The sequence below is a fragment of the Helianthus annuus genome, chromosome 17, assembly GCF_002127325.2.
Source record: "Helianthus annuus cultivar XRQ/B chromosome 17, HanXRQr2.0-SUNRISE, whole genome shotgun sequence".
Lineage (NCBI taxonomy): Eukaryota > Viridiplantae > Streptophyta > Magnoliopsida > Asterales > Asteraceae > Helianthus > Helianthus annuus.
The window spans coordinates 190205420-190226114 of record NC_035449.2 but is presented as its reverse complement, the minus strand read 5'-3'; the positions used below and the strand labels follow the sequence as shown (position 1 = coordinate 190226114).

General features: G+C 41.7%; 2 protein-coding genes across 2 annotated transcripts; both read right to left on the bottom strand.

Annotated features, from left to right (window-relative positions):
- Nucleotides 1-7333: 7333 nt before the first annotated feature.
- Nucleotides 7334-7781, bottom strand: LOC110925425. The gene is made up of 2 exons (XM_022169383.1): nt 7592-7781; nt 7334-7491 (listed from the first exon to the last, which is right to left on the bottom strand). The coding sequence occupies exons 1-2, from the start codon at nt 7779-7781 to the stop codon at nt 7334-7336; spliced, it is 348 nt and encodes a 115-aa protein (XP_022025075.1).
- Nucleotides 7782-12019: 4238 nt separating this feature from the next.
- LOC110925426 lies at nt 12020-12439 on the bottom strand. The gene has a single exon (XM_022169384.1). It carries the CDS (start codon nt 12437-12439, stop codon nt 12020-12022), a length of 420 nt encoding a protein of 139 aa, XP_022025076.1.
- Nucleotides 12440-20695: the final 8256 nt, after the last annotated feature.

Here is a 20695-nt window from a genome sequence, read left to right as displayed (position 1 = left end):
GCTACCATACAAGTATCCAGGCAGCTCCATTCGAAGCATTATACGGACGGAGATGTCGTTCACCTCTCTGTTGGGCTGAGGTGGGTCACAGCCAGATCACAGGCCCGGAACTTGTGCTTGAAACTTCGGAAAAGATTGTTAAAATCAGGAATAAGGAACCTTTCAAATGGTTGGGCCTACCTAGATATCCCAAGTTAGATGCATTTTTTATTGTTTAATTATCTCATATATATATATATATATATATATATATATATATATATATATATATATATATATATATATATATATATATATATATATATATATATATATATATATAGTAATTGAAAAACAACAACTCGATTACACCTATCATCTTCCATTTTAATGCAAAATTTTACAAGACTTAAAAAACAATTTTTTAACAACATTTAGACTCAAACTACATAAAAGCGAAGTTTCCTATCCCCACACTTAAATCTCGGATTGTCCTCAATGTGGATGGAAAACCCACTAAAAATAAAGCATAGATAAAAACCTAAAATAAGGAACAAACTCGTTTGGGGTAGCAAAAATCTTCATGATCCAATCCAAAGCGAACACGGCTGTATATCATTCCATTCGCAGCCATCTGACAACTAGTACACTTGGGTTGCCTCTACAAGATGGTAAACAACTTCGAATCACCCGCCCGAATGGAGATTGAGTACGAATGGGGTAAACAAACCTGCACATGATAAAACAAACAAACCCAGGCTAAAATTTGTAGATCCCAAAATGAATCCGGATCACAGTGGTTGGTTGTTTTAACCCATAACACCTATTGATTAGGTGTTTGAGATATGAAAAGTTAAGAAGAATCAAAGATGAAGGTGAAGCTAATGGATTAATGAATACAACAAGTGTTGTATTGAATCCAAACAATAAGATATAACAATAAACCACCTTGGATATCAGATTTGAGCACAAGATCAACACAAGAATGTAACAACACCAATATTCATTGAAGAGCCAAAAGCTTGAGTTTGTTACAAGGCATGGGCTATATATAGTGTCTGACTTGCCAGCAAATTTATAAATTTGCTGGAATCTTAACTACACCAAGTCAGATTTGCCACTATCAAAATATTACAATATTAGCCCCTAGACTTTACAAAGTCTAATAAACTTAACCAAAACAATCCATAACCATCTAAAGCAAGTACCAACGGTCTCATATGACCTAACAGTATTCCCCCTAGACCGTTGCGTACTTGATCATTCTTCATTCTTGTCTAGCGTTTTAGACCCTAATCGACTCAAGTACCTACGGTCTCAAAATGGTCTAACAATATTCCCCCTAGACCGTTGCGTACTTGAGCGTCTTCATTCCTTGACTCTGGTGACAGGATTTGTTGCATCTTTTCCCATGATGTGCTGTGATGGAGTTTGCTTGTTATCAACTTCACTTGCATCCTTCAATGTGACATTGTATGTGGATGACATTGGAGATTTAATTTCTCGAAATTCTGATTCTGATGAAAGAAGCTTGTCTTTTGAAGCAAGCGATTGATGATAACTTCTTTCTTCTCTCGAGCTTTGTCACACTCTTTCTTTTCTTCAATTTTTGAATAACATCTCCATCATCTCAGTCTTTCTTTCTCTCACCTTTCTCACAGCTCACGTGTATCCCTTCGCGGGTAAAGTTAGCATCTCAAGATCAGCTTGTAGCACCGAATCACCCCGCCTTTTCTTTCACTTGTATCTGCTTTATGCAATCTGTTGGGGATCTTCTTCAATATCTTGTTCTTGGTTTTAGTGTGAGAAACTTCAAATAAAACATTTGCAGAATATATCTTCAATCCTGCATTATTCCGTTTCTCTTGATCTCGTTTCTAACAGTTCTTGTATTCTTAAACATACAAACGAGCTAAGTAAGATCTGGATTGCAAAGTGCTATAATGTGTATTTGCAGAGGGTAGAAGTAGTAATAAAAGAAGTAAAAATATTTACAAAGGCGCAATCAAATATGCAGGCAAGAACACTACATATTTTTGACATTTAGACAATTACGCCGGTCAGATACAAATTTCAAACTTTCTCGAAAAACATGCCCATTTTTTTTTTGCTTAAAATAGCATAACTTATGAAATATTTATAAACCAGAGAAAGTTTGGGCCATTCTGACACCGAACTTCGAATTTTCAGCTCAGGGGAGGGGTTCCATTTGATGCGGACATTCGACGCTCGTCGACTTACCTGCAGAAGATCATATTGCCAACACTTTCCAAATTCTTATTTATAATTATTATTATTATAATTAACCAGGGTACAAGAAAAACTGCCAGTATGTTTGTCCGCTTAAATCCATGCATCCTTCTTTCAACATGCCTTTGGAGAGCGCTTTTATCATGTTTTTGGTAATATTGACAAGTCTTCGATGGCCCCCACACAAGCTATTGAGAATAGAATCATTACGCCCCCGTGAATCCCACATCAGGACATACCCCCGCGATCAAGGTATGCACAAAGATTCCTCATAACAGGTGAGTATATTGGTTTCATTCTCTTCAACGATAGAACAGAGATCAGGTCTGTACTTTCGTACAACAGAGATCCCAAGAGTTATCGAGGGCTAGGACAGATAGTTTGGTGAACAGGTCAGTACCACCGTACAGCAGAGTTACCAAACTAATCTGTCTGAGGATTTTGGCCAAAGATGGCGCTTATTATGGGTTTTAGCCAAAAATGGCACTTATTAGAAAGGGTTTGGCCTTTTTTTTTAAGGCACTTATTATTAAGAGAATATCATAGCGTCTAGGTCAGCATGTATCTGGATGCAGCAGAAGAACAACTATGATATCCTCCGAATGAAATACCAATATAAAGACCCGAAATCTCAGACTTTGGCAATCTGTCAACGCAAGATTCAAGACCATTAAGCCATATGCCGCAACGTGTTACCCACTGAGATGTGTAATGCCTGAGAAAAGCCAGAATTCTTGTGTAGACATTATGTTTTGCTCCCTAACAACAGTTTACTCGTCGGTGTTGCTGAATCTACCGACACGTCGTTGCTTGGTACCCCGATTTCTTTTTGTTTTCTGTTTTGCAAGAAATGACAAAGTGTTAGCAATTTTCTATCATTTCTTCTAACAGGAGTCAGACACAAGCATCTAATATTGGATTTTCTGGAATACCCCCCCCCCCTAAAATCTTTATTTTCGAAAGTCCGTTGCCTGAAAATAAAGTTTTAAAAGTCAGAAAATCTTTTTGGTGGGCGACGCTTCACGATACTTGTTTTTCTTTCAACAAACGTTTTTTTTTTTTAATATTGACAAAAGATAGAGTATTTACGAATGATTTTGGATCACAAGATTCATTTCCACTCAAGGAAATCAACCATTTCCAACCAGGTTACCAGTTGGTTGAATCGGGTTTTATCATTTGTCTTGGCATTTTTCATGTCGAGCACGTATGTGTTGTTTTGTCATGTAACAGTGAGCATGATCATTTCTGCAGGAACGACATATTCAGGCTTGAGAAACAAACATTCCATGTCGTTGAAAAGCACCGCTATTCCTTTATCACTGACTTGTGATACGCTCATGAGATTGTAGCACAATTCTGGAACATAGTTGACATTTTCCAAAGTAAGTGCTTCAGATACAACATCTCCTATTCCAACGATCTTCCCTCCCTTTTCATCTCCAGTGAATGACACGTAATCACCATCAATAAAACAAAAATTCTTCAGAAGTTCCTTTAAGCCTGTCATGTGTCTTGACCATCCGCTGTCGACATGCTAGATATATTTCATGAGCATTCGAAGCCATTTCTGGAGTTTATTCTGAAATACAAGTATATACGCAAATCAGTTTGATTTGGGAACCCAGATTTGCTTCACTTTGGATCTATCATGGTTTTGACCCACGATGTCCTCTTTTTGCTTCCAAAAATAAGTTGTTGAATTAACCAGATTTTTAACAGATTTCTTAAGAAAATCAAGCTGATTTGTGAAATGTTTAACAAAATCATATTCTAGTTTAGAAAAATTCTTGGTTTTACAATGTTTCGCTGTATGTCCTAAATGATCACAGCGAAAACATCGTTTACGTCTGGGCTTTTTGGTGTTAGAAGATGATGTAAGTGATGAGTGTCTTGAGCTTTTTGAAGAATCTTTTGATGCGGTGTATCTTGAACTCTCGGCTTTCTTCATTTTCTTGTCAACTCTGCTTTCATCTTCTGAGCATTCTTCATCACTGTCGGAATCGGATGAATTTTCAGACGTTTGGTATTCACTTGAGTTTTGCTCTTCACTTGCTTCGTAACTTGAATCATTGCAGCTTTGATCTTCGCCTGAACTTTCTGAATCTTGGTCTTCAATTGTTTCAACACTTGAGCCTTCGGAGCTTTCATCATTTGTTGTTTGATCTTCACTTGTGGTTTTCGAGGTTTCTTCACTTGAAAATTCAGGGCTTTCACCATCTGTTGTTCGACCTTCGCTTGATGTTTCTGATTTTTGCTCATCCTTAGGACTTGAAGTCTCCTTTTCCTCTTCTGAGGCAACACCGCTTGAGTCTTCATTGCAGTGATCTTCAATGATTTTCTTTTCTGATCTGTGAGGAATTTTCCAAAGCTATTCTTTTTCAATTCAAATCCTTGTCTGCCTTTTCTTTTGAGGATTCGGTTTTCATGGCCACAGCTGAGGCTTTCGCTTTCTCTTCCTTCACAGAAGTTGTTTCTTTCTGAACCTGCTCTGTGGCCTTCACAGCTTCTTCAACCTTCTTGTCTTTCTCAGGCTTGGAGAAAGTGAGAATACTCTTCAGACCCTTGTCGGTAGCATCATCTCCTTTTGGGATTCCCGTAGCCTGTTTCTCGGTAGGTTTTGACGATGAAGATAAAGAATCGCTCGAGATTTTTGCCATGAGTGCTTTGTGAACTTGTTCCTCTGCTTTAGCATTCTCTTTAGCTTGAGTGTCACCGAGCACAACTGTCTTTTCATTGGACCGTGGAGCCTTTGATGCGCTTGCGGAAGCGTTGAAGTAAGTTGTGTCTGAAGCTTGTTGACTGACATCTTCAGATGCAAGAAGTGCCACGTTCTTCAATCCTGCAGAAGTCTGAGCAGGCTTTGGGGTGTAACCAGTTGTATTTATTTCTTGTTTGTTAACATCCATTTCATAATCCTTCAAAGTGTTGATCAAATCGGTTAGAGTGACAGGATTTGGATTGTTGAGAAAATCCCTTTTGATCATCATGCACTTTAGGCTCCATTCCTTTGTAAGTGAGTCCAAAAGCTTCTTTATGACAGCACGGTTAGTGATATGATTTCCTGCCTTCTTCATCTTGGTCATCATATTTCGAAAGCGACTGATATGATCGGAAAGGCTTTCTCCATGAATTCCACAAAACAGGTCGTATTGCTTCTGAACCATGATTCTTTTGCTCTCAATCAGCTCTTCGTTTCCCTCGTAATATTCGATCAAAGCGAGCCAGAGTTCATTTGCTGTTCTGTATTTTTCAAACATGTTACAGTCATCAGTTGACAGAGCCATGGTTAAGGCGGCATGTGCACGACAGTCCTGTTGGATTAGGGCCTTGTCTTCATCAGTGAAGGTAGTTGCATCATTGTTGGCAACTACTGCATCTCCTTGAACAACCGTTGGAATGTGGGGTCCAGCGGTGACAGAGAGCCACAGATTGTAGTCCGTGTATTCGAAGAACGACTGGATACGAGTCTTCCAAGTACCGAAATCTTCTGCTCCTTTCAACTTTGGTGGTTTAGTGGTGGTTCCGGTCTCAAGTTCTGCTTGAGCAATTGGACTTAGTTGATTCAACGACATCTTGACTTGTTTTTGACTTAAGAAAGCTGATCAGACAATAATTTCGCTGGAAGATGATTCTGAGAATAATTTCGTAGAACTATTTCGTCGATAACTTCACCAATGCAATAACTTCGCCGGATAGAGGATGGATCCTGCACGAGTGAAGATAGCTAATTTCGCTGAGACAATTAACAAACACGTTAGTTTGGCTAAATTCGCCGATCACCGTGATAAAAACGCTGTGGTTCTTTATCACTGTCCTCGAAGTCGCCTTCGATAAATTTGCTACAGGGTCAATGACGCTATTTCGCTGGTAATTAACAATTTTGCTTGTGTTTGATCGGCGAAACTGTTAATTTTGCGATATTCAAGTTAAATTTGCTGAATTCAAACTAATTTTGCTGTATTCAAACTAAATTTGCTGGCTTCAAAATAATTTCGCTGGCTTCAAAAATAATTTCGCTGGATTCAAAATAATTTTGCTGGCTTCAAAATAATTTCGCTGGCTTCAAAATAATTTCGCTGGCTTCAAAATAATTTCGCTGGCTTCAAAAATAATTTCGCTGCATTCAAAAATTGTTCACTGACTTCAAGCTAACTTCGCTGAGCAGAGGGTTTAACACGAACTTAAACCCTCTAATCACTCAAATACAGCTCAAAAACCATGTTTTGATACATCAAATGTCCAAAATGACTCCCTAATTATATATTAACAACAACCTATCGATTAAACACACCAAATCAATCCATTTGAGGTCCAAAAATTTGAAAACTTTGAAACTTTTGAAAAACCTTCAAAACTATAAAAAATCTCAACAAAAACACAACAACCAAGAGCACTAAGGCTCTGATACCAAATTGTAGATCCCAAAATGAATCCGGATCACAGTGGTTGGTTGTTTTAACCCATAACACCTATTGATTAGGTGTTTGAGATATGAAAAGTTAAGAAGAATCAAAGATGAAGGTGAAGCTAATGGATTAATGAATACAACAAGTGTTGTATTGAATCCAAACAATAAGATATAACAATAAACCACCTTGGATATCAGATTTGAGCACAAGATCAACACAAGAATGTAACAACACCAATATTCATTGAAGAGCCAAAAGCTTGAGTTTGTTACAAGGCATGGGCTATATATAGTGTCTGACTTGCCAGCAAATTTATAAATTTGCTGGAATCTTAACTACACCAAGTCAGATTTGCCACTATCAAAATATTACAATATTAGCCCCTAGACTTTACAAAGTCTAATAAACTTAACCAAAACAATCCATAACCATCTAAAGCAAGTACCAACGGTCTCATATGACCTAACAGTATTCCCCCTAGACCGTTGCGTACTTGATCATTCTTCATTCTTGTCTAGCGTTTTAGACCCTAATCGACTCAAGTACCTACGGTCTCAAAATGGTCTAACAAAATTGACTCAAAAGAAAACCTGACTCAACAAGACTAGCTAAAATTAAAACAGACTAAAATGTACAAAAATGAAAACAAACCAGAACCTAAAGTGTACAAACTCTACAAACAAGCTCTTAACTCACTCTAAAGTACCAACTAATGGGAGGTCAAGTTGCTCCACCAGTCTTTCCTCTCCTGGTCCCTCGATATAGTGCTTCAAATGATGACCATTCACCTTAAACGTCTTACCATCTCCACTGTTCAACTCAACCGTACCATATGGAAAAGCCTGATCAACTATGTATGGTCCCGATCACCTAGACCTTCAACTCAACCGTACCATATGGAATAGCCTGATCAACTATGTATGGTCCCGATCACCTAGACCTAAGTTTACCCGGGATAAATCTTAATCTAGAATTAAAAAGGCCTTTGTCTCCCGTGTTAAACTCATTATTTCCTCTCAGCTTACTATCATGCAACCTCTTCATCTTCTCCTTATAGCCTAGTGGTCTCATATACGCCTCATCTCTAAACTTCTCTAACTCATGCAACTTGAGAAACCGACGTTTACCCGTACTGTCCATATCAAGATTAACTGCTCTCAATGCCAAATATGCGTGATATTCCACTTCCACCAGTAGATGTCAAGCCTTCCCATAAACCATCCTAAAAGGTGTAGTACTTATAGGAGTCTTAAATGCAGTCCGGAAAGCCTATAATGCATCATCTAACTTATCAAACCAATCCAGGCGATTCTCTCTGACAGTTTTCTCCAAAAGATACTTAATACCTCAGTTAGTGTTCTCCACTAGCCCACTCGTCTGTGGATGATAGGCAATCGAAAGTCGGTGAGTGACACCATAGTGTTTCAATGCCTTCTCCATCTGGGCATTACAAAACTGGGTACCTTTATCACTGATAAGTGCCTTTAGGGTACCAAAGCGAGCAAACAATTTCTTCAGAAATCTCACCACAACCCTCGCGTCATTTTTAGGCAAGGCGTAAGCCTCCACCCATTTCCACACATAATCTATAGCAACAAGGGTGTATCGATTCCCACGAGACGTCGGGAACAGACCCATGAAACCAATACCCCAGATATCAAAAACCTCTACCACCTGCATAGGATTTTGGGGCATCTCAATACAGGATGGGATATTACTATCACAACCCTCGACCCTACCCTAGACGGGATCTGTAAACAACACAAGTGGTACTTGTGTGTTTATTAAAATTATCGCAACGAAAATTTCATCACGACCGGGTATGAGGAAAAATATCCGAGTTTTCAAACACTGTAGTTTTCATTTTATAAACTATTGGATGAAACCCATATTTACATAAAGGATTTTCATGGGGATAAACTTGTAATTACAAAACACGTTTTATTCAGGTTACATAGCCACTTATTTAAGCTTTAGTGCCTCATAGCACTTTTTCCTTCTCTTCACAGTAAATCACCTGAAACGCGTTTTAAAAACATTTGATCAGCAGAAAATGTTGGTTAATTCATTCAATTGTATAAAAAGACACTTTCTTATAATTACATCATTAAAAGTTTTTACATTTGTTTATATCTTACAACTACTTACTGGTATTTGTCACTCGGCAGTTCTTTTGACTATGGCCATATCAGTGTTTATTATTCTCTCAACTAGTGAAGCTTATCAAGTAGTGTATACAAAACCCCACATACTGACAATAGTTTTCCAGTAAGAATACAAAGACATAATCACTGTAATATAAGTAACAATTGGGAAACATTTATGGTTTTGAAAGTATCTGATAAAAGAGAATGACTCACATTGCAGAATTTAGAGTTTTCAAGCCTCCTGGGTTTAAGTCCTAGTTCTTGGATATACACAATGTAACACGTATTAGTGTAAGAAACCAAATCAAACTTCAATGATAATTACGAGATCCAAACAACGTAAAGTATCACCTTATTCAGGCATAACTTCTTCTTTTGGTTGCTAGGGTTTCTGATCAATCGAACAGGGTATCATTTCAGTGATTAGGGTTTCATACACGGGAATCGGCGCAGAGATTCGGGAATTTAAGAAACGATGGTTAGACAGATCTATTTTTTCGAAATCGAATGGTGCATTTTGAAAGCTCAACTTCTGCTCTATTTATACCTGAAAAGTGATGTCGCGCCACACGACGAGACATGGTTTCTCCGCCGCGTCACTCAAGGAGGCCATGTTTATCCAGATGGAATTTGGTGCTCGTCGCGCCACACGACGAACCAAAACAGTCGGGTCGCGACATGCGACGAGGTAAGCTAGGGCTAGGTCAGCCTAGTCAGCCACATTGGCTTGCCACGTGGCGACACGTGAGAACATGTGTCATCCGGAGAATCTGACATCGTCGCGCCATGCGACGATCCTCAAAGGTCCCATCGTGCCATGCGACGAGAATCTGACACCGTCGCGCAACACGTGTCATCTTGAGAACCTGACACGATCGTGCCACGCGACAATCCTCAACTCTTTTCGTTTTCAGTTTTCATCGACACGCGCTCGGGGTTTTGATTACGGATTTTTATGGGATGTTTTTTAGGGTTGTTACAATTACCTGCTCTCTGACAAGCATCACAACTCCTAACTAACTCATGAGTATCTCGAAACTCTGTTGGCCATTAGAATCCGGAATCCAACACCTTCCTCCTGGTGTAAGAAGTTCCAAAATGTCCTACAATAGGCCCCTCATGACAATGCCTGAGAACCTGCGTACACTCCTCTCCAGCAATACATCTCCTCACAATCTGATCAACTCCAACACAAAAAGGATACGGATCATCCCAGAAGTAATAGTTCAAGCCCGCTATCAGTTTCCTCTTCTGATGGAAAGACATCTCTGGTTGTATCACCCTATCTTCAAATAGTTCACTATATCAGCATACCAAGGCATTCCCTCTTCCTCGGGTTTCACAAACATCAAACTCTTATGAGGAAAACTATCGCCAATCTCCTCTCATCACTCTCGAGACTCTCAAGTCGGGACAATGATCTGCTGCAATGTTTTCTGCTCCCTTCTTATCTCGAATGCAAGAGTAGAATCCACTGAATCAAGTGTGGTCTCCCGTTTTTCTTTGTGAACAAATGCCTCAATGCCGCGTGATCAGTGTAGACTACGACCTTAGAAAGGACCAGGTAGGAACGAAATTTATCAAGAGCAAAGACCATTGCAAGAACCTCTTTCTTTGCGGTGGTATAACGATCCTGGTCATCATTCAGGGTCGCTCGCGTAATAAATCGAATGAAATCATTTCTCCTACGTTGTCCTAGAACAGCTCCTTTCGCGAAATCACCCGCGTTACACATAAGCTCAAAAGGAAGGCTATAATCAAGAGTGATAAGGATCGACGCACTCACTAATTTCTCTTTAAGAAACTCAAATGTCCCCATTCACTCCTTATAAAAATCAAAAGGAACGTCCTTCTCCAACAATTGGGTTATAGGCCTCGCGATATTAGAAAAATCACGGATGATCCGATGATATAATCATGTGTGGCCTAGAAAACTACGAATAGACTTCATAGAAGTCAGCGATGAAAGTCTAGAAATCATGTCGATTTTAGCTCTATTGACCTCAATACCCTCCCATGAAATCTAATGACCCAAAATTATGCCCTCCTTCACCATGAAATGGCATTTCTCCCAGTTCAGCATCAGATATGTCTCCTCACATCAAGCCAACATACGATCAAGATTTCGCAAACACATATAAAAGGAACTCCCAAAAATAGAGAAATCATCCATGAAAACCTCCATCGAGTCCTCAATCTTATCATGAAATATCACCACCATGCAATGCTGAAATGTCGTTGGAGCATTACATAACCCGAAAGGCATACGAATATAAGCAAAGGTACCATATGGGCATGTAAATATGGTTTTCTCATTATCCTCTGGTGCAATGGGGATCTAGAAATAACCTGAGAAGCCATCAAGGAAATAGTAGAATTGTTGTCCTGACAGGCGCTCCAGCATCTGATCAATGAAAAGTGGTATTTCTTTATGGCATCATTAAGTCTGCGATAGTCGATGCAGACTCTCCAACCTGTAACAGTCTTGGTGGGAATCAACTCATTCTTCTCATTCAAAACCATTGTCATTCTCCCTTTCTTAGGCACCACCGAGACTGGATTAACACATGCAGAATCAGAGTTCGGGTAAATGAGGCCCGCATCTAACCATTTTATCACTTCCTTCTTTAACACATCTTTTATGCTTCGAGTTTAGTCGGTGGTGTTGCTAAGTTACAGCCTAACCTCATCCTCCATCAGAATCTTATGTGTGCCGAACGAAGGGTTGATACCCTTTATGTCAGCAAGCTTCCACACAATTGCTTGCTTGTGTGCCTTAAGCACACTCCTCAGTCTCGTCTTTTCCTCCTCTGTCAACTCTGAAGAGTTGATGATAAGTAACTGAGAACCTTCATCCAAAAAGGCATACTCCAAAAGAGATAGTAAATCCTTCAGCTCCAGGGATGGGGGACTCTCCACAGATGGCCTTTTTTTAGGCTTCTTTCTCTCAACTACCTTAAAAACCTCTTAATGACTCTCGAACTCCCCATATGATGTAGTAATCATCTCATACTCCGGGGTAAACATATCCAAAATTTGCATGTCCAAAGCATCACGCCCGCAAACCTGACTCAAGCAACGACCACGTGTGACATGATGGTGTCAACGAATCATGCTCTCTAGTATGAGTCATTGACCTATTGATATCAAAGGTAACCCTATCATCCTCTACGCGAAGCGTCAGCTTACGTCATAAACATCAATCAATGTTCTCTCGGTAGTTAGGTTTGGTCAACCTAGAATTAAAGGTACACGAGCATCCTCATCCATGCCCAAAATCACAAAGTCAACAGGAAAGATAAACTTATCGACTTTCACTAACATGTTCTCCATAATCCCTCGTGGATATTTCACCGACCGATCCATAAGTTGGAGACTCATACGAGTAGGAGAAGGCTCGCTTAGGTTAAGCTTAGGAAACACTGTATAGGGCATCAAATTTATGCTAGCTCCCAGGTCGGCCAAAGCATTATTGACTGATAGATCACCAATCAAACATGGAATAGTGAAGCTACTCGGATCAGTCATCTTCTTGGGAAGAAGACTTTGGAGAACTGTTGAGCACTCCTTACTCAAAGACACATGTGATAACTCCTCCAACTTCTTCTTATTACCAAGAATGTCCTTCAGAAATTTGGCATACTTAGGCATTTGCGTTAGAGCCTTTACGAAAGGAAGATTAATGTGGTGCTGCTTAAACAAACATAAGAATCTAGAGAACTGCTCTGCTTCCTTCTCTCTCCTGAATCTACCCGGAAAAGAAATAGATGAATAATCACGAATAGGCTCCTTCTTCTTCTACTGAGACTTACTGGACTGTGCAGTACTTGTGGGGACTAGCCTAGTGTCACACCCCCAAAATCCACACGCGGAGTACCACCGCTTGGGAGCGTGACTGACCAGGATCAAGCCATCAATCATATTGAACATAGCATAATATAAATAAGATAGTTCGTGAAACCCAATTCAATACAATTGATGTTCTAAACCAAACATAGTATCAATAGCGGGAGCGTAATAATGAAAATCCAAAGTATGTAAATGTAAACCCAAAGTAATGTTAAGTTTGATTGTTTAAACGTTTTAACATGGCATCCACGATCCATGTTCCACAACGACCTGCTCCTTCCTAGTGCAAGCTCCATAAGTACCTAAGGTCATGCAAGGCATGCAGCAGAGAGTCAACAACTAGTTGAGCGAGTTCACAGTTAATAGTTCAGTAATAGTATAGTGCGAGTAGTAGTATGTTCGTTCGTTATGTCATGTATCGTATTAGTTTCCATCGCGGCCTCCCAGGCAGGTATGCGAAGATATTAGGGGATGTTTTTCCCAAGTATTCTAGACTAGGTTTATTTGTATCGCGGCCTCCCAGGCAGGTGTGCGAAGATTAGTAAATTTAGTTCGCGGCCTTCCTATGGAAGGTGTGCGAAGTCAGTCATAATATCGCGGCCAACCCTTGGCGGGTATGCGAAGATCAGTTCAATAAGTGTTACTAGTCTAGTCGTATCTTATCGTAAGGTTCTACCACCTGAATATACACAATAATTCATCAAATCCCATTCCCACCCGGGAACCCCATGCCTTGGCTGTGTGAACTCACCTTGGTTTGCTCGGTATGCTAAGTATGTGCTCACAGTCAATCAATCACGTCCTAAGGTACGCACGTATACATAATCAGTTTATATCCAAGTTGTTCACGTATAGGTAATCACAGAAGTGCTAGCATGTATCCATTATCATATAAGTCATGCACATCACTTAACAGCAGTTAAATATCTCAGTTAACTTCTAACAGAGTTAAGTCAGGTTACTGTGCAAAATATTCAAGTCGGCGAAACACATGTTGACGAAACACATTCTGTTTCGTCAACTACCCTTGGCGAAACACCCTTCCTATTTCGTCGATTACCCCTTGGCGAAACACATTCTCTGTTTTGCCAAACTCCTATTTCGTCAAACAGTCTGATACGTCGAACAACATCAGTTACGTCAAAAACCCTAACAGCCGTCATCATCATCATAAGAAAATCATGCAATCATCATCATACAGTAACCATTGATCATACCAATTACATCAAGGCACATATCATCTAACATGAATCCCAATTACCAATAACAGTTACGTAACGGCTCGGTCATGATTTGTATTATAACAAATCATTGATTTATACAAGGTGCCTCATTCATTCACTAGATTAATCAGAATATACAACAACAGTTGAACATGGACAGTAAGCATAACACAACCGATCACATCATTAGGTTATAAGAATCCCTATCTTTTTTGGGTAAAGGGTTACCCCGGTGATTTTATATATTCACAACCAACAAAAACAAGTAGTAAGGTAACATCCTTACTAGTTCAGTCAGGAGACATACCCTCATGAAAGTAAACAAGAATAAACAACCAACAAGGAAAACAAAGCAAACCAAGCAAAACGACCACTAGACCACAATCTATATAAGAATCCCTATCATGCTAGTCAATTCAATAAACGACAAAAACACATCACAGTCAATCCGCATATAAGTGCATATCATTCGCAATATATGTATGTATAACAATCATCCAACACATAACAACAATCAAGTCACCAAGACGGAATACTAACCAAAACGATACGAGACTAGCAAGGGTTTGGGAGAGAGGGAAAACGTCAAGAACTCCGAGTGAGAAAGAAGCAACGGTCTGTTCGTAGAGAGGGGGTCTAGGGTTTACTGATTGCTAAAAAGTGTGAAACTTAAACCGTTTCACGTTATTATACGCAAAACAGCGTATTGGGCCCTAAGTGGGCTTTCGGCGAAACTGGGCCGGCGGAACAGTTTCTGTTTCGTCGAGCTTGGGTTGGCGAAACAAGCTTTTGTTTCGTCGAGTGTTTTGTTTCGTCGAGTGGCTGTTGGCGAATCAACTTCTGTTTCGTCAGGTTGATTCGTGAAAGTTATACAAGACTTAGCTAGTTCGAGTGTGTACTAACAGGTTCACATTATATCATTAACACATAACATGCAATACTCACAACACGTTTCATTATAACATAACATGCACGGTTACAAGTCAAACAAGTCAAACAACTACACAGTCAAAGTCAACGTGCATTTAATGCGAAAGTGAAAGTCGAAAGTTCGAGTTGTCACATTATCCCCAACTTAAAAGAAATTTCGTCCCGAAATTTAGTACGTACCCGCTGAGGAAGCTAGATAGGTTGCATCGTTCACTGGTTTTCTTGGGGTGTCACATCCTCCCCCCGTTGATCTGGAATTTCGTCCCGAAATTCCGTGGTAGTAGTTTCAGCCTCAGCAGTGGTTGTATTGGTTTCGAATAACTGGGGATACTTTTCTGTCATCTGGTCTTCGCGTTCCCAGGTGTACTCTGGGCCACGACGGGAGTTCCAACGAACTCGACCAAGAGGGATTCTCTTGTTTTTGAGGACCTTAACATCCCGGTCCGTGATTTCAACTGGCTCCTCGACGAACTGCAACCGCTCGTCAATAGTGAGTTCCTTAAAAGGAACTATGAGGGTCTCATCTGACAGGCACTTTTTCAGATTCGACACGTGAAACACATTGTGAACTGCACCGAGTTCAGCTGGTAGGTTTAGCTTGTAGGCCACTTTGCCTATTTTCTCAATGATTTCAAATGGTCCGACGTACCGTGGATTTAGTTTGCCCCATTTGCCAAAACGTACCACACCCTTCCAGGGTGAGACTTTAAGTAAAACCCGGTCCCCGTCCTGAAATTCCAATGGCTTCCTACGCTTATCCGCGTAGGCTTTCTGACGGTCGCGTGCTGCCGCCATGCGTTGTCGTATCTGCGCAATCTTTTCCGTGGCGTCCACTACAATCTCTGGACCCGTAATCTGACTATCCCCCACCTCTGCCCAACAGAGAGGTGACCGGCATTTACGCCCGTACAATGCCTCGAATGGAGCGGCTTGTATGCTGGTGTGATAACTGTTATTATACGAAAACTCCACCAAAGGGAGATGCTTTTCTCAGCCGTTGCCGAAGTCGATAACGCAAGCCCGAAGCATGTCTTCGAGAGTCTGGATCGTGCGCTCAGACTGCCCATCCGTCTGAGGATGATATGCTGTGCTCATGTCTAATCGTGAGCCGAATGATTTGTGCATCGCTTGCCATAGCTCTGACGTGAATCGTGCATCCCGATCCGAAATGATGGAGGTGGGCACCCCGTGCCTCGAAACAACTTCTTTAAGATAAACGTCTGCGAGAGTGGAGAACTTATCTGTTTCCTTTATGGCCAGGAAGTGTGCAGACTTGGTGAGTCGATCCACGATCACCCATATAGTATCATTCCCACGCTGGGATCTGGGTAAGCCTGTAACAAAATCCATGGAAATTTCTTCCCATTTCCATTGCGGTATCTTGGGTTGCTGAAGTAGGCCGCTGGTTTCTGATACTCCACTTTGACTTTTGCACAAGTCAAACACTTGCCAACGTAATTCGCGATGTGGCCTTTCATGCCAGGCCACCAGTATGTTGTTTTGAGATCGTGGTACATTTTATCCGACCCTGGATGTACCGAGTAGCGAGACTTGTGTGCTTCATCCATCACAAGTTCCCGTAATCCGCCATATAGTGGAACCCAAATACGCCCTGTTACATAGTAGGCGCCGTCTTCCTTTTGTTCCATTCGTTGCCTTGAGCCGCGTAAGGCTTCAGCCTTGACGTTTTCGGGTTTTAATGCTTCTATCTGAGCAGTTCGTATCTGTGCAGGAAGACTAGACTGAATAGTGAGTTGCAAAGCTCGTACACGCCTAGGTGTAGTATCTTTTCGACTGAGGGCATCAGCCACAACATTGGCCTTGCCTGGATGGTACTTGATGGCGCATTCGTAATCGTTCAGTAGTTCGACCCATCTTCGTTGACGCATGTTCAAATCCTTTTGCTTAAGGATATGCTCGAGACTCCTGTGATCGGTGTAAATTGTGTACCTGGTACCGTACAGGTAGTGTCGCCATATCTTAAGCGCGAAAACAACAGCTCCCAGCTCTAAATCGTGCGTCGTGTAGTTCCGTTCATGAACCTTGAATTGACGAGAAGCGTAGGCAATAACTTTATCCCGTTGCATCAATACACACCCAAGACCCTGTATCGACGCGTCACAATAAACCACAAAGTCGTCCGTGCCCTCTGGCAATAAGAGAATAGGTGCGCTGCAAAGCCTATCCTTTAAGTACTGGAAAGCGGTTTCCTGAGAATCTCCCCAATGGTAAGTGACACCTTTCTGTGTCAGTAGTGTAAGCGGTTGTGCGATCTTGGAGAAGTCTTTGATGAATCGTCTATAATAACCCGCCAAACCCAAGAATTAGCGTATTTCCATTGGTGTACGTGGTGCAGGCCAGTTCCTGATCGAATCTACCTTGGATGGATCGACATGAATCCCATCCCTGTTCACCACATGGCCTAAGAAGTGGACTTCACGAAGCCAGAAGTCGCATTTGGAAAACTTGGCGTACAATTGCTCCTTTCAAAGAAGTTCCAAAATCAATCGTAGGTGCTGTTCGTGCTCCTCTTGATTCTTGGAGTAAATCAGAATGTCGTCAATGAAGACAATCACAAACTTGTCTAAGTACGGCTTGCACACCCTGTTCATCAGATCCATAAATATGGCAGGCGCATTCGTTAACCCAAATGGCATGACAAGAAACTCGTAGTGACCGTAGCGAGTTCTGAATGCGGTTTTAGAGACGTCCTCATCCCGGACTCTCAGCTGATGATACCCTGACCTCAAGTCTATCTTGGAGTAGTAACTCGACCCCTGCAACTGGTCGAATAAGTCGTCTATACGCGGAAGAGGATAACGGTTCTTCACCGTCACCTTGTTCAGTTCCCGGTAGTCTATGCACATCCTGAAAGTGCCGTCCTTCTTTTTCACGAAAAGTACTGGAGCTCCCCAAGGCGATGAGCTTGGACGAATAAAGCCCTTTTCCAAGAGCTCTTGTAGCTGCTTCGACAGTTCTTCCAGTTCGGTTGGAGCTAAACGATACGGTGCACGGGCTATAGGTACTGCTCCAGGAGCTAATTCAATCTGGAATTCGACTTGGCGGTGAGGCGGTAAACCGGGTAAATCTTCAGGAAACACCTGAGAAAAGTCACGTACAACTGGAATATCCTCCAACTTCTTTTCCTTTGCTGATGCGTCAGTGACAAGTGCCAGAATTGTAGGGTGCCCCTTTCGTAAACATTTCTGCGCCTTTAAGAAAGAGATGATGCCAACCACAGCACCACTCTTGTCGCCTTGAACTTCGAGTGGTTCTTGGCTAGAGCGAGGAATACGAATGATCTTTTCCTTGCATAAAATCTCTGCGTGATGTTGGGATAACCAATCCATACCGATGACGACGTCGAAACTACCCAAAACTATGGGTATAAGATCAATCGTGAAGGTCTGACCAGCTAAAACGATGCTACAACCCTTGATTACATGTGCGGCTTCTACACTTTTACCATTTGCTAACTCTACGACATGTTTGGTGTTTAGGGGTGTTGGTGTACGTTTTAACAATTTACTCATTTTCAAGGACATATAACTTGTATCAGCACCCGAATCAAATAAGACAGTAACATAAATATCGTCGAGAAGAAACTTACCCATAACCACATTGGGATCATTCATTGCGTCGCCCCGACCCAGCACAAAAGCACGACCCCGAGCTTCGTTGCCATTGTTATTGTTGTTTCCCCCGTTGTTGTTGTTCTCGTTGCCCTGGTTATTGTTGTTGTTGCGATTCTGGTTCTGGTTCAATTGAGGGCAATCACGTTTGTAGTGGCCTTCAGCCCCACACTAGAAACATCCCCGGTTTCCACGCTGTGGCTGCTGCTGCTGGTTCTGTGGAGCTGGCTGTGGGAGTTGCTGGTTCTGATTTGCTGGCCGTGAGCTTCTACAATCCTTAGCCTCATGACCCATCTTGAGGTATCTTTGACAACGTACCCTGCGACATCTTCCACTGTGGTGTTTGTTGCACCTACTACACCATGGGTGAATTCCCCGATATCCACCCTGTCCCTGACTGCCTGATGATTGCTGATTCGGACTCTGGCAGTCATTTGTCTTGCGCTGCTGTGCTTGAGACTGAACAGAAACTGATCCCTTGCTGGAATCCCCCTCCCATTTTCTCTTGTTATCATTGGGAGTAGCAGAAATAGTGACAGCAGTAGTGGTAGCACTGATGCGTTTTGGCAGCTTGTTCTATTCCACTGCCTGATCGGTGAGTCGATGAGCAAGACGCTGAATGTCTTGGATGTTGTTGAGGTTAGCCGACGTCACGTGGCTCTGAATCTCTGGCGCAAGCCCCTTGAGATACAACTCAATGCGCTTAACTGGAGGGTCCACCATCGTTGGACACAAGATGACCAGTTCGTTTGACCGTTTCGTGTAAGCCTCAATCTCTGACCCCGTCATCTTCAAGTGGTATAACTCATCCTCCAACTTGTGGATGTCGTCTCGCGTGCAGTATTCTCGTTTGATCAGTTCTTTGAAACCTTCCCAGGGTGTGGCGTTAGCAGCTGCCAACCCTAGGATCTGAACTTGCGCGTTCCACCAGGTTAGCGCAATCCCTTCCAACGTGCCAGTGGCGTACTTGACCCTGCGAGCCTCAGGGCATTCACACATCTCAAATACCGACTCGAGCTTCTCAAACCAATGGAGGAGTCCCACTGCCCCCTCAGTGCCACTGAAAGTGCTTGGACGACAGTCCATGAAGTTCTTGAATGTGCAGACAGGTTGCGGAGCGTTTTGACCTGCTTGTGCAGCTGCAAGTGCCGCAGCTACTGTTCATTGATAAGAGCCGTCAACTGGGCTTGAGTCATGTTCACACGTCCAGACATGATCTTCATAGTAAAAGTAGCATAAGTGAGAAAGGTTCGCGAGTAGTGCGATGACAGAAGAGTGTAAGCACATAGGTATTCACATGTAACGACGTATAGTAAGCAATGTAATCTAGCATACTACGAGCAAAGTTCTATGTAGTTCTAGCAAGCAAGTAATAAACATAAACCTCATTACCTAGGAGGTTGAGTCTTGCACGTGGAGCGAAGCGTCGTTGTGGATCGTTGAGAGCACTGTTCTGGTTATAGTCTGGTTTTAATAAAATCATTTTCCCGTCATTAAAACCAAGTTCTCTATAACCAACCAGCTCTGATACCAATCTGTCACACCCCCAAAATCCACACGCGGAGTACCACCGCTTAGGAGCGTGACTGACCAGGATCAAGCCATCAATCATATTGAACATAGCATAATATAAATAAGATAGTTCGTGAAACCCAATTCAATACAATTGATGTTCTAAACCAAACATAGTATCAATAGCGGAAGCGTAATAATGAAAATCCAAAGTATGTAAATGTAAACCCAAAGTAATGTTAAGTTTGATTGTTTAAACGTTTTAACATGGCATCCACGATCCATGTTCCACAACGACCTGCTCCTTCCTAGTGCAAGCTCCATAAGTACCTAAGGTCCTGCAAGGCATGCAGCATAGAGTCAACAACTAGTTGAGCGAGTTCGCAGTTAATAGTTCAGTAATAGTATAGTGCGAGTAGTAGTATGTTCGTTCGTTATGTCATGTATCGTATTAGTTTCCATCGCGGCCTCCCAGGCAGGTATGCGAAGATATTAGGGGATGTTTTTCCCAAGTATTCTAGACTAGGTTTATTTGTATCGCGGCCTCCCAGGCAGGTGTGCGAAGATTAGTAAATTTAGTTCGCGGCCTTCCTATGGCAGGTGTGTGAAGTCAGTCATAATATCGCGGCCAACCCTTGGCGGGTATGCGAAGATCAGTTCAATAAGTGTTACTAGTCTAGTCGTATCTTATCGTAAGGTTCTACCACCTGAATATACACAATAATTCATCAAATCCCATTCCCACCCGGGAACCCCATGCC